Here is a 20,505-nt window from a genome sequence, read left to right on the forward strand (position 1 = left end):
GGCAACTGTCTGGTGTTACCTTTGGAATTCAACAGTGTGAAGGTTTAATATATGTAAAACCAAATACAAATTAACCCGAAGTTTTGTTTGTTCAAAGACAGGCTCCCCTCCGATTCAGACAAGATGCTCAGTTATTCTGCTTTTGTTTTTACAGGGAGAAAAACAGAACAAAACCAACTACAGGCACTCTGTTAACAGCGGGTTTGCAGACAGAAAAAGGACTGGTGTGTCCTACCGCCACCTAGAGATACATTGTTTAACTGCAAATTAAGAAAATAAGGTTTGTGTTTTAAATAAAGGCTCTCACATGAAAAACTCTCTAAAGCAAAGCCTATACTTAAAATATTTGCATTCTAAGTTAATTAGATTTTCATCCTGCTTCTAAACCTGAACACAAGTAGATAGTTGAGGGGAAATTAAAAGGCAGAACAGAGTAGTTGGTCAGCTATTCAAATCCAGGCAAAAGGAAGTTCATCCCAGTTTAACTCTTGTGATTCAATAATTCAGCACAAAATTAAAACAACTTTTACCAAGAAGTCTGTAAGTATGCATCAAAATTGCCAAGTGGTAATGGGTTTTCAAACCTCAAGGGGAAAAAAATAAAGAAACAAACAAACAAGAACTGAACTGTCACAAATTTTCCTGTAATTTAAGATTTTGCACCTTAAGCTTTCACAATAAGGATATTATTTAGAAAGAAATAGCATTTATCTTTTCAGGTTTTTTTTTTGTTCATGCATTGCTTATTCAAGTCAGCAAACAGAAAAAAGGCAGAGCAGTAAATGTAAATTTTTGCCAGTGGTCTTCAGCAGCACTCCTGAAGCTGTCTTCATTAAAAAAAAAAACAGCCAAACAAACAAACAAAATCAAGTTGGTAGGACCAGAACAACACAGGAAGCAGAGAAGCTGACATTCGCGAAATTTTGATTTACGGTACATATCAACCAGTTGATGAGTTAAAGAAATCCATCCTTTGTGCTCCTTCATATTAATATAAACAAGTTAGAGTGCATACCAGCTAAAAAAAATATTTCTTATACAGCCTAGTAATTAATTTGGCTATTTGTTTTGTTTCGTGGGGTTTTTTCATAGTTTTCTTCATTTTTCAGATTTCTTACTGTAGCTACTACTCGTTCAAATATTTTATATTATAATATACAAATAATAACAAAACTACCTAAACCACAGGCATTTGTCCAGACTCACAAACTCATACAGCTTCATTGATAAGAAGAAAATTTAAAATAGGCTTTAAGACATTATCACTTGGATCACAGAGGTGAAGCGTCTTGTTGCCTCACATTTACACATAGAGACATTACAGAATTTGATTCAAAGCAAGAACTGGCTTTGAAACTTCTTAGACAGAAGTCAATATCCCTTCCTTTGCTCGAAGGTAAAGCAGGGTAGCCTTAGCCTCTCCTCCTGAAGGCAAGACTGTAGAAACATCTCTGCTGGCTCCCTCCACTGCCACATTTGGGAAACAAGCAGGGAGAGGATCTTGGCACTGAAGAGGGAGAGCAAAGCCACTGGAAACCTGAGATTACTTTTCATAAAACAGAGGTCCCTAAATTCCTGGCTTCACTGCTGATGGTGGTATTTAGAAGGGCACTGCCTCCCTCATTTAACCAGCCTTTCACCTCTCTGCGGGAGGTTCAGGTTGGCACATACAGGTACCTGGCACATGCTTTCGTGCCTCTCAATCCATCAGTAACACTCAAATGTCCCAGAGAGCCAAAGGCATAGGCCCAGCTCACAAAGTCCTAGCTCTGCAGTGCCAACATACTGGTAACAGCCTGGGACTAAAGATCAGAGCACAGTTTTGATGGGTTCCTAGGTTACCTCACCCTTTATCATTTTTCCTTCCTCACTTCACAGTTCTTCCAGTTTCCCAAGGAGCTCTGAAAGATCAGAGTTAACACAACTACCAGAAGTCTCTCCTGTTCTTCTGGGCATCACCAATTCTGTAAAAGAGCCTGACTGGATCTTGTGTACAATTGTAATCTATTTCAGTGCAAAGTCTCACACTTTAGCTCAGCTTCCTCGAGTATGTACAGCTAGCAGCTGGACTTTGCTCAGGAGCTGCAGAAGAGCACACACAGTGTGCACACAGGCATTCTTCACAGAAGTCACTGGAATACGTCAACAGCCTCCATCAGAGAGAGGCGTGCCAGCTCCTGCAGCCACTTCACAGAATCATAGAATCACAGAATGTTAGGGATTAGAAGGGACCTCGAAAGATCATCTAGTCCAATCCCCCTGCTGGAGCAGGAACACCTAGATGAGGCTACATAGGAATGTCTCCGGAGAAGGAGACTCCACAACCCTCCCTGGGCAGCCTATTCCAGTGTTCTGTCACCCTCACTGTGCAGAAGTTTCTTCTCAAATTTAAAGGGAACCTCCTGTGCTCTAGTTCCCACCCATTGCCCCTTGTCCTACCATTGGTTGTCACCAAGAAGAGCCTGGCTCCATCCTCGTGACACTCACCCTTTACACATTTATGAACATTAATGAGGTCACCCCTCAGTCTCCTCTTCTCCAAGCTAAAGAGACCCAGCCCCCTCAGCCTTTCCTCATAAGGGAGATACTCCACTCCCTTAATCATCTTTGTGGCTCTGTGCTGGACTCTCACTTCTACAATGAAGATCAGGATAGGTGTTGCATATAATGAAAATCAACACCTCTTTCATGGCTCATACTGCAACCCTGCCAGAGCAGCACCTGGCCAGCTGTGGTCTGTCAGTGAGCCACCGCAGGAGGCCAGTCCCCGTCGGGAACCAGGCAGTACAGTCCCCCGGTGGGAAGCTGGGTGTACGATACCATGCAAGCAAAATGCATTTTCTCCAAGCAATCACTGTCTCATGTGCAAAAGAATCTCACTTATTCCTCCTGAAAATGAGTTTTGTATTAGAAAGAAGCAACACTCTATTAGTAAGAAGACTTTTCACTTCTTTGCAGCATTCCTTATCTTTCTCTAATACATAACTATCAGCTGATGAAAGCTACTCGGCTACTCTCAGACCAGTCACATGCTCAGGAACAGGTCAGACATGGTTAATGATGAGCCAGAGAAACAATTAAGACCTAACCTGTATTCCTACAGAGAAAATTATTTAACAGTCAGCTCATGTTTACTTTTACTTAGCCAAGCAGTGGTTTCTTTTCTAGTCAGTGGAAACTCTCTTGCTACTTAAACGGAACAACAACAAAAAAAAACCAGGGACACAGAAAAAAAAAATAGTAATACTGTCTCACACAAAAGGCCTCCTTTTCTCTACATGAGTTACACAAGTGTTGAGATGTACAGTGGAAATGTTTACATTTTTTAACAGGTAGAAATATTTGAGAAACATGTTCTGGCCAGATCTGCAATATGTACTATCTTTTCCATAGATACATATTTCACATATTGGATCATATATTAGCCTTGCTTAACAGTTTGTTGTTAGCTGGCTGGGAAAGAAAAAAGTGTCAACTCCTTTCTCCTCATATTCTCTTGTTTTTCAGCCAAGTCTGCAAAGCTGTTCCATTACCAGAAGTAAATCTATGTTGACATAACTGCTTGTTCTGTTCCTTGAACATGAAAATGTTTAAGATCACACAGGAAGTTTTAAACTTAAAATAAAGATACAAATGCTTAAATTAATACAATGAAGATCAAAACATAAACAGCTTCTTGCCTCTAAGAATACAGGAGCAAACAATGCTGTCCCCAATAGAGAATCAGTAAACACCATATAGGCTCTAACACCATAGTCTTACTACAGGAGAAAATGTGAAAAAAGTCCCAAACCCTTCAGTAAAATCTTAATGTTTGAAAGGCAAAGAATTAATTAAAAGGAGGGATATGGAGACTGGGCTGTAGGTCACCCACCTCCTCTGGCAGGGCTCAGAAGTATCGAAGCACCACATTCATCCCCAGCGTGAGACAAGAGAAACTGAGGATGGTCTTTGGAACACTTACCAGTAACTCCAGCTACAGGAGAGACGCTTTCCCGGGTTACCTGCAATTAGCTGTCTCCCTACCTCAACCTCCATTCTATTTAAGATTTGGAAAACCAAACTTTAAACCCCTAAATGGCCATGGCCTAGCTTGTTGCAGGTCTACAGCTGGAAAGTGAGGTGAATCCACATGTTATCCACAGAGTTCTAAAAAGAAGGCCACAACACAGAAGCATGAAATTGAGAGGAAAAAATACATTTAATGAGTGCTGCTTATTACCTCTTTGCAGCCTGGAACCTTAATCGGATCACACAAGATTGCACTATAGCCATGCAGCAGCAGTTTCCTTCAGACCCCCCACATTGCCTGGTTTCATAAAAGCTCGGGGTTGATGCTCCCACAGGAAACACAGCACCCACTGGGCGTGCTTGGAAAAACACCGGCAGCAACAGGAACACCAAGCACGAGGACATTGTACTGCAGAGAACAAGAACCAGCTAAGCAGGCAGGGTGAGTACAAGGAAACCTGCCTTACAGAACAGCAAAGCTTGAGACCTGTCACAGGACTAAGGTGCAGAGCACTGAATATTAACTGTGATGGTGAGAGTCCCCCTGCTCCATGTCACCATCTTTTACTTAAAAAGGGGCACATAGAATTTTAGTCACTGCCTAAGGTTGACAGGACTAAAACTAACAATGGGGATTTAAAAGCCATTGATTTTCAGACTTTTTCCCAGCTCCTGAGTCCAAGTAGAATAAACAGAATCAGCAAAGCGTTCCTTGGTGTGCACCAAACACAAAGTCTGCTCCACGTGAGACTCAGGCTAAGCTATGGCTTCGTACGACAAATAAGCAGTGTATACAACACCAGCACAGTCACCATTCAGAAATGCTTCATCAAAGACCTTAAACATGCTGCCACCAGTTGGATAACTATGAAGAAATCTCCTCCTTTTTTCCAGCCGAGCAAGTGAGTCACCAAACAGCATATCTAGTTACAGCTTAAGTTGTGTGGAATCTAATAAATGTCAGAGTCACTTCAGAGCAGGTTACTGGAACAGAATAATTATTTGAAAAATTTACACCAATTCAAACTGCTTTTGCCTGGAGATGACAGGCTTCCTCAATTTATTCAAATTCAATTCAATTCAATGTGTTTTCCTTCTGCACTTCGATTGAAAATACTTGACTAAAGATGGACAGATACTGCAGAAAACATTCCTGGATCAATCTTTCATAAAAGCTGTGACATACAGCAACCTAATGTAGTTGCAATAAATCCAACACATTGGAATTTACTATGTGAGTTTAAGTACCTCTTTAAAGCTACTAGTATAGTTCATACTCACTGGAGATTTTAAATAAATCACAGCGCTGCTGAGCTGTACACCTTACTATTCCTACTTCAACCAAGTGTGACAGTTCAGTAGTGGAATCAAATCCAGGACACCAGTCAAAAGACCCCAACTTAGTAAAAAGCAACCCCACATGCAACAGCTCACCTAACTGGAATTAAGTACCTAAACATGTCAGTGATTTGGTTTTAAGTGATTTGCTTTATTCTGTCTTAAATCAATGTATAATACTGATTAATCTAAAACAGGATGATACATTGACACAAACAGTAACTGAAGTATGTATGGGAAGAAGAAAATAAAATTAGGGTGAAAATTGTTCTCACAGCTCTAAGGACTAAAGAGTCAGTAAATACATACAAGTGTGAAAACACCACGCCTTGTACGTTTTCCTGTTGAATTTTATTATAGCTTTCAGCATTTCTAAATTGAATCATGCCCCCAGATGATCAGGAACACCAGTAATAATATTTGGAGTCCAGGACTCACCTTCATTTTTTTCAGTGCACCTGTAATTATTTCATGCTATTGTACTACCATTTACAGTGGTCTTCCAAGGACACTGGAAGTGGGACTGAAGTAGCGCCTGCTCCTTCTGATGCAGGTGTAGAACACACTAAATACACATCATTAAGTCCAAGTAGCTGTTACTCTGGGGGTCACTTGCCGTCAATCACTGACCCAGGCTGCCACTAACTGGAGTGGCAGCCTCCAGCACAGCAGTTCTGCAGGAGATTTCAGAGGGGGCTCTCTGGCTAATCAAACAGCCATGCAATCCCCTCCTGCCCGCAAGGAGGAAAATCCAACAGAATTGACCTGGAATAGGTAATAAAGTACCTTACACAAGCTCTGAAATGTAACTATCTAGAGATAGGAAGGAACATGAGGCCCCAGGCCAAATCCGTGCTCCTCTCTGCTGCAAAGGTAGGCTGTTTTGCAAAAGTTCTCTTGTCTACCTGAGTCCATTCATACTTGCTCCATCAGCAACAGTTGCAGACAAAATTGTGGATGTCTTCACTGGTCACTTTGCTATTTGCAAATTGCATAGTACTTTTACAATTGTTATTTAAACCGCTCTTAAACTAAGATGCCTTCATTTACAGAGCTCTTTCCACCCCACCTTACCCAGACTAGTTAACTAAGGTAATGCAAAACAGTGTAGGACAAGGACAAATTCTGCCTTTTCTGCACATACTAGCACAAATAGCTGGCTGGGGTGTACATGGGAGACCCATTTTTCACTCTATTCTGCTGCTAACATAAATAAATCCCTGCCCCTCTTGTGCAATGTCATCTACATAAGACACTGTTTCATATGTTATTTTCCATGGAACTAAAACATTTTTAACAACAAGACAAAACACAAAAAAATATTCACAAAACTCTTCAAATTCAGAAAAAAAATCTGCAATGCATGGTACCTTAAATATGTATGTTATTTTACACAGGAAAAAAGTCTTTAGGAACAGCATGCAAATAATTCAGGCTTGAAGTTTTCAAAAATAGTTTATTTCTAAAAGAACCATGGGCTTTATGACTTCTCCTCCTTACAGAAAGACAGGCATTTAGAAAAAAACCAAATATTTGAATTCCTCCTCCTATTATCCTTCATATTCAGGTTATAAATTGGATATAGCAGATTCACATTCAATTCCTCAGCCTTGGAAAAGCCCATTAAATAGAATGTGGAAGATGATAGTGGTGCTTAAAACCCCTAAAGAACCAGCCTGTCCCAGATTTCACTGAAACTTCATCCTATATCCAAGAAAACTTCCTGACAACAACAACAACAATAATAAATTGTTCCAACTAGGATGTTCCCACAAACTTAAATTCTGCTTAATTGTAGCTTAATTGGAAATTTCTGACAATATCATCACTGAAAGACTCAACAAACTCTACTGTAAGCTTATTTGCTTTAAAATCACACCTGTATAAAACCACGCTTTAAATATAGACAGAATATAATCTTGTTCTCTTACAGGCTCTGATTTCCACAGCTGAGTGATTTCATTTACTTTTAACTCGTTCATCTGCATCCTTCTTCAGCCAAAGAATAATGATGCAAATCTGTTGGTTCTACAAACATAGTGGCAAACATAGTTTTTCATGGATGTTTCAGCCACTTTTAGCTGAACATTTTAGCTACTTAGCAGGCTTCAACCACAACAAAAAGGCATATATTAGAACTCTAATATTCTTCAGGGTTTAATCTGTCTTGATGATTTTCTGCAGCTACATAAAGTGAAAGGGAAAGTCATATGATTGATGTAATTCAACTCCCACTTGAACAACATTCAAGGAAAATACTGGTTTACAGAAAAATTGGGATGCAACAGGAATTGGATAAACTTGCTGTCACAAGAGAGGTATCACATGACAGAGGGAACTCTGCTGGCTGAAGCTGACCTTCTGGGAATGTGCTCTCTATGAATTGATGCTTGTGCTACCCAAATGAACAGAAAAGAAAGCAAGAGCCCTTATGAGAAAGAATCTCTCAAAGCCAGGCAGACTCCCTCTAGCCATATGTGTATTGCAGCTACTGAACTTTATTTTAATTTTATTATCTTGCAGCATGCAGAGCATGTGTTTCTCCAGCTGCGCTGAATTTCAGTGTGCATGAACAAGTCAAAATATCACTGACCTTGCCAATACTGAGCAAGGGTAGATTATGCCATTCTTACTGACTTTGCAACTACCACTGCACAAAATTCTGCCATGACCTTTCTAACCTGGAGAAGCTAGGAAAGGAGAAGTAGGGAGGGAATATGAATGCCCCACTTCAGTCAGTGTAGGTTCTTACAGTCTGCAAACTTGAAGATCTCTAAAACTCAAAGATATTTTATTTTACCAATGCCAGGCTTTGTTGTGTGTTCCCAAGCACAAGGCAGCTCCTGAAGCCTGGTTTAAGATGCCAGTGGCAACACTATAGTTTATATCTTACTTGTATCATTCCTGCTTCTCTTCTTGGATTGCACTGCATGATATATTTGGTAGCTACAAAGAAAACATTAGGAGCAAAGGAAAACAAAGGCGTACAAATCTGCTTCCTCAATGACCCACACATGGGAGAGAGACTTGAGAAGAAGTATGTGGGGGGAAGAAAAAACACAGCTGGTTACTTCTTCTTGCACAGTTCCTGTCAGAGACACGAGTCAAATCTTTCCAGCTGAGTAGAAGAGGCCACCACTCCTCTAACCATACCCTTCCTACTCCTGTAACTGGAGTTGTCCCTGTAGATGAATTCAACTCCCATTTTGCTCTCCCTTGGGAACATCTTTAAACAAAATGCTTTTCCTCTTTTTGCTACGCACAGATAATCAGTTATTTAAAATGCAGAAAACTGTCAGATTTCAAAGGACTGCTCCCCCTCATCTTCACAGTCGTAAGAAGTCTGAAATTAACATATTTTAAAGCTTTTAAATCCGGCTGTTTGTTTCTTTTACTGATTCTACTTTCACTTTCCCATTTGTTGAAAGATCAGACTTCCTCTTGTACAATTTGCTATCTGTTTTTCTAGAAGAGGAGAAGGAAAAATAAAGGAAAAAAATACAACATGGACTCAGTGCTCTCATCATGCTAGGTGTATCTCTAGTATTGTGAATCAACGTGCCCAGTAGGAATACAGATTTGTAAGCAGGCAGGACTTGTTTTGTCACAAGTAAATATTTTTTGCTAGCTCATCTTGTTTCTGTGCATCACACTCATTCCTTGTCTATCCAGTTGCTGTAAATGACTGACCAACAGGAAATACTTCAAGGTAATATTGAAAGAATTTCTCTCAAGTCAATAGCAGCTGCCATTAAGCTGCCACAGAAGTGAGAGTGCAACCTATGAAACCCAGTTCTGGAACTACTACTCCTTTAGTAAACACTGATAAGAACACCTTGATAGTAGGTTCTCCATCTGCAAAATCCAGAAAGGTTTGAGCTCTACAACCTGCATAGTTCCTTATACTATGCTCTCTATATACCTGTTCTTCATATTCAGAAAGTCAAGGACAAATCTCAACCATCTTTAAATTCGTATTTCAAAAGTCCAATAGAAAGTGTGTCATCTAGATTTTATAAGTAGGTATAAGAAAGGCGTGGAATGAGAATCACAGTTATTCTGGACCAGATTCCAGAGAAGATATAGACTTTCATAATTGGAAACAAAACTGTCTTACTCTATTAATCTCACCCAGAAAACCAAAGTATCTACACAACTCCAGGTTAATCAAAAAGATTTCAAATGTGTTGACACATCTCACAAATGCAAAGCATTTCTGGACAGAAGTGCAAAATCAAGTCAACTGTTTAGAAGGAAAAACACGGATTTGGGGTCAAGACTCCTGTTTCTCTCTCCCTCCCTCCCTAACCAAGATCACAAGTTGCAGTCTCAGAGAGACCTGCTCAGCAGCTGACTAGCTCTAGGTCCTTAGGTTTGCAGGTTTCTGCCCATTTGGTGTGGAAGTTCCTGCAGCTCACACCTTCACACATAAAGTTAAACAGCTGGACAGGTACTACACCTGGTAACAAAACAGTTGGAGAAGTGTACATAAGCCCTTAGAGAGCTCAGTCCAGGAAACATGTTCAGCATGCCCATAGGATCCAGATCCTCATAACATCTGCCAGAGGAGAATGGACTACAATAGCAACTGAGTGGTCACAGTTCAGTCAGATCTACAGAAAAGCGAGGGATAGAATCCAGCTGTGCACCTACCAGTCCTAGAGAAGTGCCTGGCTGGAGCTTTTGAGGGCAAAGCTCCTGTTTCTGAAGCCATGTAGTAGTAGGGCTAAGAAAGATTGAGACTTGGGTCTTGGGATGTCAGAAGCACCCACTTGTTGCTCAGACTTCAGCCCTGTAAATTTCAAAATGGGAAGGAGAGCAGATGTGCCATGTCTCCTATCTAAGCCTGGGCAGTTTGCTTTTAGTACGCCTCATTTGTCACGAGAGGAAGGGACATAGAGCAGAAGCAAGAGAGTAGATGGAAGAGGCAGGCTGAGACTAAGGACTTGCTGAGTCTAGCACAAGATAGTTAATTATGTTCAGTATTCACAGTGGTCCACTTGCAACCATTGATTTCACTTTACATTTTCACCTGACAACCAAGACTTCTTTTGTGCATGTTGGAGTCTCAGTGTCTGTCACAGGTTGACAGGTGTCTCTGGAAGGCAGAGTTGGAAGTCACAAGACCGATTGAATTCACTGAGCAAAAGGGCTTTTACAGAGCCAGTTTGTTAATTTTAGGTTGAGGAAATACTACCCTGCTGTACAGAAGCTTCCCAATAATGTAAAATTAAGATTTTTTTCTTCCTGTCTGTTGAGATATAAATAAATTATTTGGGGAAGAAAATGCAAAATGTAGCTGAAAAACTAGGCAAAAGCCCAATCAGTGTCATTCATCTGTGCTACAAATACGAATGTCTAAAACTTGTCTGGCAAAACAGAGATTAGAGTTTTAATAAAAACTCAAATACTGAACTGATCAGAATTAATTTGAAGTTTTAATACTAATAAAATACCAATTTCTACATGCACAGTATGTGCTACACAACATTAAAAACATGCATGCCAAAATCCAGTAATATGCTGTCCACAGCTATCTCCCCTCTGATGAACACTATACTTTGTGTAATTTGTGAGATCAAGTTGTATTTGCTCTATATATACACACATATTAAAAACATAATGGAAAATGGGGGAAAAGGACTGAAAACTCCAGCAGCCTAACTTACCTTTAACTTGAACATCCCAGTCAATTGGCATGAATCTAAGCATAGGTATATTGAAACTTGCACAATCTTATTTATATATCAAATATGTACTTCCAAGGGCAAGTTGCAAGGCCAAAACTTCATCCCTGCTAAATAATTCCAGCTCCAGCAAATATTTAATGCAATCCTTGCTTAGCAAACATCTCAGCCTATCATTTTAAGGTGCCACATAAAGAGCCAGGACAAAAATGCCTTATTACCAGCAGACACCTTACTAATAATTTATTCATTTGGTGAGTACAGAGTGAAACTATACTTTCCCAGGATAGATCACCGCCATACATACGAAGGACTGGACCTGCTGTGTGAGGTGCCACAAACCTGTCAAATGAGCAGGTGAAGTCAAAGAGTGAATTCCCATGAACGACTCTGAAAACCTCACCTCAAACAGGGGGCACGACAATTATTAAAGTTTTATATAAAACATGCATAAATGCAACTTACAGCATTGTGTGATCTTCTGGATGTTAGAAGTTATGCGTTGGGCTAGTTGATTAGGATCCCCAAAACCTGCACCGTACGACATGGCTGAGCAGATTTGTTGTCAAGATCATCCACGATAGGAACAAGTCAGACAGTCTCCACCTAGTAAAGACAACTAATCCCCCCCCCCCAGAAAACAGAGTTATGTCTTGGTCATTGATTTACAATGATCTTCATCATCTTAAAGAAGAACACACAGGAAAAGATTAAAGAAAACTCCATAAGCAAACGTTTACCCTCTCCAAAAAAAAAAAATAGTACTTCAAAGACGGCATTTAATGGAAAGCTTTCTTAAAGAAGTGTTGAATAGATTATGAAATCCTTTTTAAATTTCCTACAATAACTCTTACTATTAAGATTCTTGGTAATACACATGGCTTATTATCTGCAATTGTTTAACAGCAGCTACAACACTGAAACTACATCCTTTGTCAAAATTCTTATACATTTTCCCCACTGTAAGCAAAGAAAAAGTATGCATTTTCATTTGTTGCCATTCCAGAAAAATACTACATGTTTAATCTGTCAATGTCAAATCATCTGATGATTTATGTCCCAAACGAATTATGGATATTTCCATACCACGTATCACCCATCCCACAGACACAACGTAGCATACATAAACCCCTGGAAAAAATCCCAGCAGATATCGCACAAGGTATCAAGATGAAGAAAGCGCCTAATTCTCTCTGAACACCAATCATTTGTACCAACTTCAGTTTTAGTAGTAATCCAGTTCTATGAATTGCCACTTTATCCTGTTTCAGCTGCTGAGTTTTTCAATCTGAACTAATTTTTCAACAACTTGGGTAAACAAATGCATTTTGGGGGGTGTTTTTTTCACCCAGAACTATCATATGTTATCTAAAAAGGTCAAAATCTGACAACGCAAATACTTACAGATAAGCTTGCCCTAAAAGCACACATATATGATCATGCAGCATGTAACTACTAGAGATGTCATAGCCTGCTTTCCATCCATGAAGACCAAATTTCAGCACTAACTCAAAGATACTCTAAATCAAGGGTGTCAAACTCATTTTCACCAGGGGCCATATGTAATTTTAGGACTTCATAAATGTAGGAGTAGTCATGTTTATACAGTCCTAAAATTACATTCGGCCCTTTGAAGGCAACCATGAGGCTGATGCGGCCCCTGGTGAAAATGAGTTTGAACACTCCTGCTCTACAAGTAAATTAACAGGACACAGCTTAGGATACATGTGCAAATCAAACTGGCAATTTATTTGTTCTGCAGTGAGAATGCAGACTAATCAAGCACCCATGCATTCAACGCAATCCCACAGTTTCATCAAAGCTGTGCTTAGTCTTAACTGTATCCTTCCTGCTCTCCTGCACATCATCTTCGTGGGTTCAACACTTTCACCTCACCAGTTCCCTGCACTTCCACTGTTCAACTCCAGCCACGTGCCTTTCAAGCAATGTCCTGTTCTCTTGGCCTGTCAGCTTCTGGTTAACAGACACTGCTAAAACTCAGTTTCAGGGAGAGAAAGAAAGCACATTTAAATGTTTAAAGAGGAAAAGAGGAAATGAAAAAGGCCAACTGATTTGTCAAGTGTGACACCAACTGTGCTACCGTTTGCAAATTCAAGCCCTTATGAACATTATAAAAAAAAAAAAAAAAAAATTAACAGTCCTTGTTGCCAAATGTTCTTTTCTTTCACCTTCAGAAATGCCTGTATTAATACAGTGCAGTTACACCCCGGTTGTTTTAAAACATGATTGTTTTCTTATCTCTGTGATATGAAATGATTTCTAGTGGAGCTGCCAAGCCATTGCACTAGTCAGACACATCTCAGTAGACCTTCAGTGGGGTTACCTTAGCTGTGCCAGATGAGCAAGCTGCTGCTACAAGGAAGATTTTGAAATGGCTGTGGCACCAGCATCTCAAACCCTGCTTGGAGTCTTCAGGTTCTGAAGTGTCCCCTAGTAATGAACTACCTGACTGCAGATGAGGTGGCAGGGAGTCTATTTGCACTCTTCTACCTACCTGCAGCACCATTGCCATGAGCCGTGCTGGCTCTCTGCAGTGTTGTTTCCTGTCATCTGTACCACATGCAGATTCAAGTTATTTTGAGTGACAGACTGAAGTTTGAAGTCAGTCAGCCAGACAGCCTAAGTCCCACTTATCTGGTCCAAGGCTAGCATAACAACCCTTGATCTTTTTGGAAACCCTAGGCAATATTGCATTGAGTTTGTATTGTAAGACCAAACCCATGCCGACTTCATAGTGAATAAATGTCTCTACGCCTTGGTGTATGGGCTAAGTAAGGAGGTTCTATTAATCCAGTGGAAAATATAAACATAGGCATAAAATCCAAAGAAACCACCTAAAAGAAGTTACTTTGAAAAATAAGATTTCTCAGTACTGTTAATATTGTTTGTAACTTTTAAAGGTTAAGACTATTTCTAGACACCTTACTAGCATGCTAACTACAACACTAGCACTAGCTAAAAATACTTTTTAGTTACGTATTATATTTACCATTAAAAGTTAAACATTAAAATGCAGCTACTTGGGAGAAGAGACAGCAAGAGACCAAATTACCTTGTATAAGAAGGCTACAGAACTAACAGAAATTGTCCTTCATGATTGTTCTCTGTTCATATTTGTATTCACTAGACAGCTGCCCGTAACTCTGTTCTCAGCAACAGCATTACAATCAAGAGACAGACACAGAATATTTCATCCAAGTTTTGACAAAAGCAGTGATTGACTTCCTTTTTTTGTCTTGAAAATTTCTACAGCTAACCGTATCTTTGAACAAGTTACTCTGCTCTATACTGAGAAATGTACATATTGTACAATGCATAAGACCTTGAGCTTTTCAACTTTCTAGCTACAGAGTTGGGCAGCCAAACACAACACATTATGAGAGGACGTTCAGATCATGGATTGCAAAACTCACAGGATAGAGTTTAGCTTTTCATCTGCACATGTACATCTCTATTTGTTGATACAATTCGTTGTATTGACATATATAAATAAATTGAGATTTACCACAAATTTGTAGAATAGCAGCGTAAAATCACAGCAGTTTTAGTCTATACAAATTCTTCCACCAGTAATGCCGTTCCTGAGCATGTTGATAAAACAGGTTGGTGACAGGGTAAGTTACTGGTCTGGCTAACACAGAGAGGTAAGGAGTTGGCCATCAGCTCTCATCCCTTCCTAATCTTCATGACAAACTACGCAAGTCAAGAAAAAACAAACTGAACAGCCCAAAGAGAAGGAAAATTTTGTTTTTGTTTGCTACTATTTTTCAATGGGAAGCATGAACTTCTTCCTCATTCTAGTTCTCACAGCAACACGGATGTCTGAGCCAAACCAACACCCCACTTCCATTCACACACCTTTCATTTGTTAGCAGTGAGTTACTCAAACTCCTCTGGAAACACAGATAGCTGAGCCCTTGGGAAGCCAACGGGAGTTTTGCTAATGGCTTTGACAAGGTCAAGGTTTCAACCACCAAGAAAAAGAAACAGATGTGTGCACCAAGCATTTCTGTTCATATCAAGGTGATAGGAGCACTCATTAAGACTGAATTTCCATAGAAAATTCCCCCTTTTCACTTCCACAGCATTTAACGACTCTGTCATGATGTATTTTGGTATTACTGCCTGCATAAGTTTCAAAATGGGAAAGTTAATAATCAGCTGCAGTTGAGAGAAGTACACTTTGCATTCAAACTGGAACAGAGCTGCATCTGTGGTTGTCTCCAGTTCCTCTAAAAGGCTCAGTCGGCTGTGGGCTTTTTGATTGTACCTTTATCTTCCCCTCAGCGTCTCTGTCTCTGAATGGTCGCACACTTAGTGGCAACTCAGCTTGTCAAGCTACTGAAAAAAGTCCAGAAAAGCAAGCCTACTGGCACAAACGAAATAAAGAATCAGAACACTTCATCAACGCTTGTTGAAGCAAGATCTCTCTGTACATACGTGAAGTTTAAAGAATTCAAACGATTGCTACATATTTTTCCTAGTTTTTGCATTAACTGTCTCCTGTGTCACACTGTCCCTTCATACCCAAGCAAAACATGAACTTTAGTATCAGCTTGTTTTCTAGAAAGGTGTTTGTCAGGCATGGAAAAAAACTAGTTTTCCCTTGGCTTTTACCAGTCTGATCACTGCTGAATGCAGAGATAAGAAGTGGGAACTCCACAACTGAGCAGCTCCCCAGTGCCATTCTTGAAAGCTCCATGAGTACAAAACAATGAGACATAACAAGCACAGCACATGTTAGACCCCAGCAGTGGTCACCTAAGTATCTTGCAGGTTCCAGTCAGCTACAGTTAATAAGCACCTAATCTATTTTGTACTTTCTCATTTAGATGTTGTAAGAGTTTTCCTTCTACTATAAATCTAGCCCATATGCATTAGGATAAGAACCCTTAACTGATAATTTTACTGTTTAAGCAGTGTTTGAGCATCAGGACCTAGAAATGTTTACATGGATCCTTAACTTTCAGAAAGCAAAATGTACATGCTGCATTCCATAGAAATGCTTGAAAATTTAAATCTGATTTGAATTAGGATTTTTTGCCTTTAAATATCCAGAGACAAGTCATGGAGCTTTCATGTATGTCATTTTTTTTTTTTTTTCTAAATTAAGATCAGAGAAACAAAGCTTCTCCCAAACACCTCCTAAATTTGACTTCCTTTGTAAACTACTGCCAAAAAAAGGTGCAAAATCCTTCAGGAAGGGTGAAAACATAGGCAAAAAAAATATATATCCAGTCACAATCTTAGCTGCAGAAAATTTGTATCATGGTACACAGCCATGATTACTAAGATTTCAGCAATATGACATTGCTCAATATATTTCACCTCAGTAGGTTTTACCACCCAAATACTAAGATAAGGTGCATCTACAGAGTGACTCTGGCAACTACCTAAGGCAACTGAAAACACAATACCATCTTCAGACAGCATCTGCTGCTGACTTCAGCAGTAGACCGGCAGTGGGCAAAATCAATCTTTAAAGCAAAACAAAAACAAAAACAAACAAACAAACAAACAAAAAAGCTCTTGGAATAAAGGGCAGACTGCACACTATAAGATAAGTACAACCTCCTATAGAATCTGAGGGATTCTCATATCAGACTCATAACAACCAACTTAGTAATATACAGGTGAGCATTAAAGCTGTCACTGTTTCCTCTAGGGGGGGTGAGGAAGGTTAAGTTTTTTCCAGTTTTATCTATTTTTGCTCCTTAGGCTAAAATATTCAGAGACAGAGATCATATTTTTCACTTCGTACATTTGAAGCTCCTAATGTGCTGGAATCCTCATCTGCAAAGACAGGCTGGGGGCTCCCATTATACAAAACCAACTATGAAGCATAAAAAACACGCAAACAAAATAGCAGTAAAATTAATTCCTTCCTACCTTCTTGAAAGAAAAAGAGTTTCCAGATTTTCTTTTATCATCTGGTTTCAAGTAGAAGTCAAACTTAATTCCATATAGAGTATGGAAAAGCAAAGTTTATTTAAAACTTTCTTTGCTCCAGTGCAGCAACACTAACATAAAAGTTGTCAAAAAGTAATTTTCTAGAATTACTCTGCCCAATTCCTTCAGTTTTGCCACATTAGTCATGTGGAAACACACCATAACCAAGTTCACAGGGTGTAAGGGCAAGCAGTATTTTTTTTATTATTATTTTTTTTTTAGAAAGAGAAAAAAATACCTTGTGCCACTGGTCACTGTTTTAGTCATTTTTTAGTCATTTTCCCTAGAAACAGTGCCATTTAGAACAACACAGCGAGGAAAATTCAATTATGGAAGCATGAAATACTACTAGGCCTAATGCATCACCAATTCTCAGCATATATGGCTAAAAAAAGAATATGCTTATCACTGCCCAATTCATCCACACCAATATTTCTAATGAACTAGATGAAGGAAGCACATAGCTTTCACAAGCTGAATACAACATGGTAGTTCACAGGAAAATGCCTTAAGAAAGGGAATTATGTTTCCTAGGAGCACACAAAGCATTTACAGGCCTGGCAATGAAGCAGGAATAGGAAAAATGAACACTGGGTACTGGAACTATTGGGGAGGGGAGGGAATAGGAGGGCTAAAAACGGACCTGGGATGACCATTTTAAAGTGCCAAGTTTCTTGTGCTGCTGGCAGACAAACAACATCTCATGGGAAAATGAAGATCAACCAGAACCACATGATGTCTAGCATGTTACATGTTCTCCTCAATTGGAGCTTGTTTACTTTGAACCAAATGCTCAGATCAATTACACCAAAGGAGAAGTTATCTTTACACAAAATCTTACTGCTCTGGATGCTGAGTCTCTCCGAGGTCTTCCAGGATGCTAATGACTATATGCAGCTCATGGCCTCCTCCTCCCCTCCAAAAAGAGTTTAACTTCACTGTAAGCCACCAAATGAGTGTTACTTAATATTCTGATCTAAGACTACGTGAGTTGTCTTCATGAAGAAGACTCTTTTCCTTATTTTCTATTAACAGCACTTGCACAAAACCCCAAGCTCCAAGCAGAAGGGCTGCACTGCCAGCAAAGCACAGACCTGGACAACAACCAGTCAGGAGGGCTCTGCTTGCCCTGCTGGCACGGCGCTCTGCCTTTCCACACCTTGTTCATCAGTGGAGAGGGTTGCAGCGCATGAGCACATCACTCCTGGCAATAAACATCCCGGGATTTTATCACTGAGCTTCAATTGAGATGCCGTGCCTTGCATTTCATGCAAAGAGGAGTGAAACCTTCCACTTCCTTCTACAGTTTCAAGAAGTGCCCATTGCTGCTGCAGCAGCGAGCGGCTCACCAAGAAAGCAGCGATAAGGTCTGGCCAGGAGCCTGGCGCGTCAGGCCCGGGCTCGCTGTTTACGTAGGTGATTTTTATAAACCCCCTTTCTCCTGCTGACATGCTTTGCTCACCTCCGATGTGGAACAGCGGGGAGAGCGTTTCAATGCAGCAAAGGGACCATCCTACCCTACGATTCGACACAAGCTGCTGCAAAACACCAGCTGTAGGCCCCGAGTCTCTCCCTGGAGCACCACGGTCAGCGTCAAGCCCGGAGCCGTGATACCACGGGGATGTCACGGGGAGGGGTGCGCGGAAAAGGGGGTGGTGGTGACACAACCGACCGAGCTCCAAAACCGCGCCCGCCCCGCCGTCCCTATCCGACCCTTCCCCCGCCACGGGCCGGTCACACCCCGCCCCCCCCGCCACCCAGCCGCCCCGCTCACCCCAGGCCGGGTGGCAGCTCCGAGCCGGGGGGCGGCCCCGACCCCAGCGACGGCCCGCGGGGCGCTGCGGCCCCTCCCAGCGGCGCTGACAGGCTCTCCGCGCCTGGCAGCCCCGTCCCAGCTGGCCGGAGACCCCCCTGCCCGACCCTTCCTCCGGGCGGACGGCGACCCCGGGCAGCAAACACCCCAGCGGAGCTCCCCCTGCCCTTACCCGGCCCCGGCGAACCTGCTCCCACTGGGCGCGGCTGGCGACAGCGGCAGGGCGGGGAGGGGCAGACGGGCCCCGTCCCCGCCCCGTCCCGCCGTGACGGCGAAGGCGTGAGGAGGCGGTGCCGCGGCGCTGTCCCGCCCGGCGGGTGGAGCGAGGCGGCCGGGGGCGGTGTGGGGCGGTGCCCCGACCTCTGGCGGGCGGCGGCGGCGGCCGGTGCGCAGCGGCGCGCCCCGGGCGCTCCCAGGCGAAACGGGGCAGCCCCGGCCTCTCGCCGGCCGGTCGGCCCTCCGCGGGTGGAAAAAATGCGTGGGAGAGTGTAACTTAAGGAAAAGATACTGTTGTATCAGGAATTAAGGGGGATACATGAGTAAGGAAACAATATTACAGTGAAAAATACGATGTTACTATGTTAATATCCTGCCCAGAAGCACTGCCTTCGGTTTTGGTCACTTTGTCTCTAGATGGGAATGGACACTTAGAAGAAAGCGACTGAGAAATGATACAGAAATTTAAAGGTGTCTTGAAGCGAAGAGATTTATAATATGCAACTGAGAGAGGGGGCGCAAGTGATGCCAGGAACAATGGAAAATGAGGGGTGCATTTGCAGGGCTGCTGGCATGCGTTTCAGGGTGCTGGAGGAGTGGGCGAGGGCAGCAGCTGCAGTACCCAGGAGCCGCGGGAGCAGAGACCAGGGGAAATCTGGTCTCCTCCTGACCCAACTCCCTGACAAGAAGAGACAGGTGAGCCTGCATGGCGTCTGGGACGCTTCTGCATCCTCCCCAGCTCTTCAAAAGGAAAATTATAGGACCAGATGCTCCCCAGGGTCCTGGAGTTGAGCTGCTTCATCTGCAGGATGCCCCCACAGAACGTGTCACATGTGATTACTGGAAACGCGTCTCCTCTGCAAAGCCCAGCCTTGGCTGGGGAAGAGCTGTAGAAGTTGGAAAGTGCAAGTTTATTTCTGCTATGTCATAGATCTTGGTCATTGCTAGGATTTAGAAATAACCAGAGCAGTGGAAACTTTCATAACATCCTTACCAAATAACACTAACAGAGAAGTCCTATAAAATGCCAGATCATTAGAGTGAAGTTAAGAGCCTGAAACAGAAAGAATACCCTTTATATTGGTGGTTCTTGATGTTTTTCACAGCATGCTGAAAGGAGAGACAACATAACCTCTGAGACTGATGTGTCTACATATAGTTCTTCTGTTAACTGATGCTCAGAAATGTCCTTTTCTCACTTTCATAAGTTAAAGTTATTAAGAAAAAACCCATTTTGATATACCTGTCCTTTCACTTGCTGCAGGATTGCTGTATACATCTTCATTCTAGTTTTAATAGGCTATTTTGATTAGCAATGATTTTAGTGCTGCTGCATGTGCAAGTGTTTGCCCCCCATGCTGTTGATGTACTGAAACTGATCCAAGATGATCACACTAGACAGTGCACTAATTAGAGTACAATGCACGTCCCTTCTGAATTAAGGCCTCACCTTGATTTTTATCTCCAAGT

At 41.6% G+C, this 20,505-nt stretch overlaps 1 protein-coding gene across 2 annotated transcripts in view; it reads right to left on the reverse strand.

Moving 5' to 3' along the window:
• The window catches only part of STX7 (syntaxin 7), a 32,618-nt gene extending 13,533 nt beyond the window's left edge, over window positions 1-19,085 (reverse strand). The window contains exons 1-3 of one of the 2 annotated variants that reach the window (XM_080342816.1): window positions 18,992-19,026; window positions 17,848-17,944; window positions 11,502-11,655 (exon numbers count right to left, since the gene is read on the reverse strand). In XM_080342816.1, the coding sequence (XP_080198942.1) occupies window positions 11,502-11,583 (82 nt within the window). In that variant the 5' untranslated portion in view covers window positions 11,584-11,655; window positions 17,848-17,944; window positions 18,992-19,026. Of the gene's footprint in view, window positions 1-11,501; window positions 11,656-17,847; window positions 17,945-18,991 lie in introns of both variants that reach the window. The other variant, XM_080342815.1, reaches the window with a different exon arrangement.
• Between the last annotated feature and the right edge of the window lie 1,420 nt (window positions 19,086-20,505).

Source organism: Nesoenas mayeri (genome assembly GCF_963082525.1).
Source record: "Nesoenas mayeri genome assembly, chromosome: 3".
In the NCBI taxonomy this organism is placed as follows: domain Eukaryota; kingdom Metazoa; phylum Chordata; class Aves; order Columbiformes; family Columbidae; genus Nesoenas; species Nesoenas mayeri.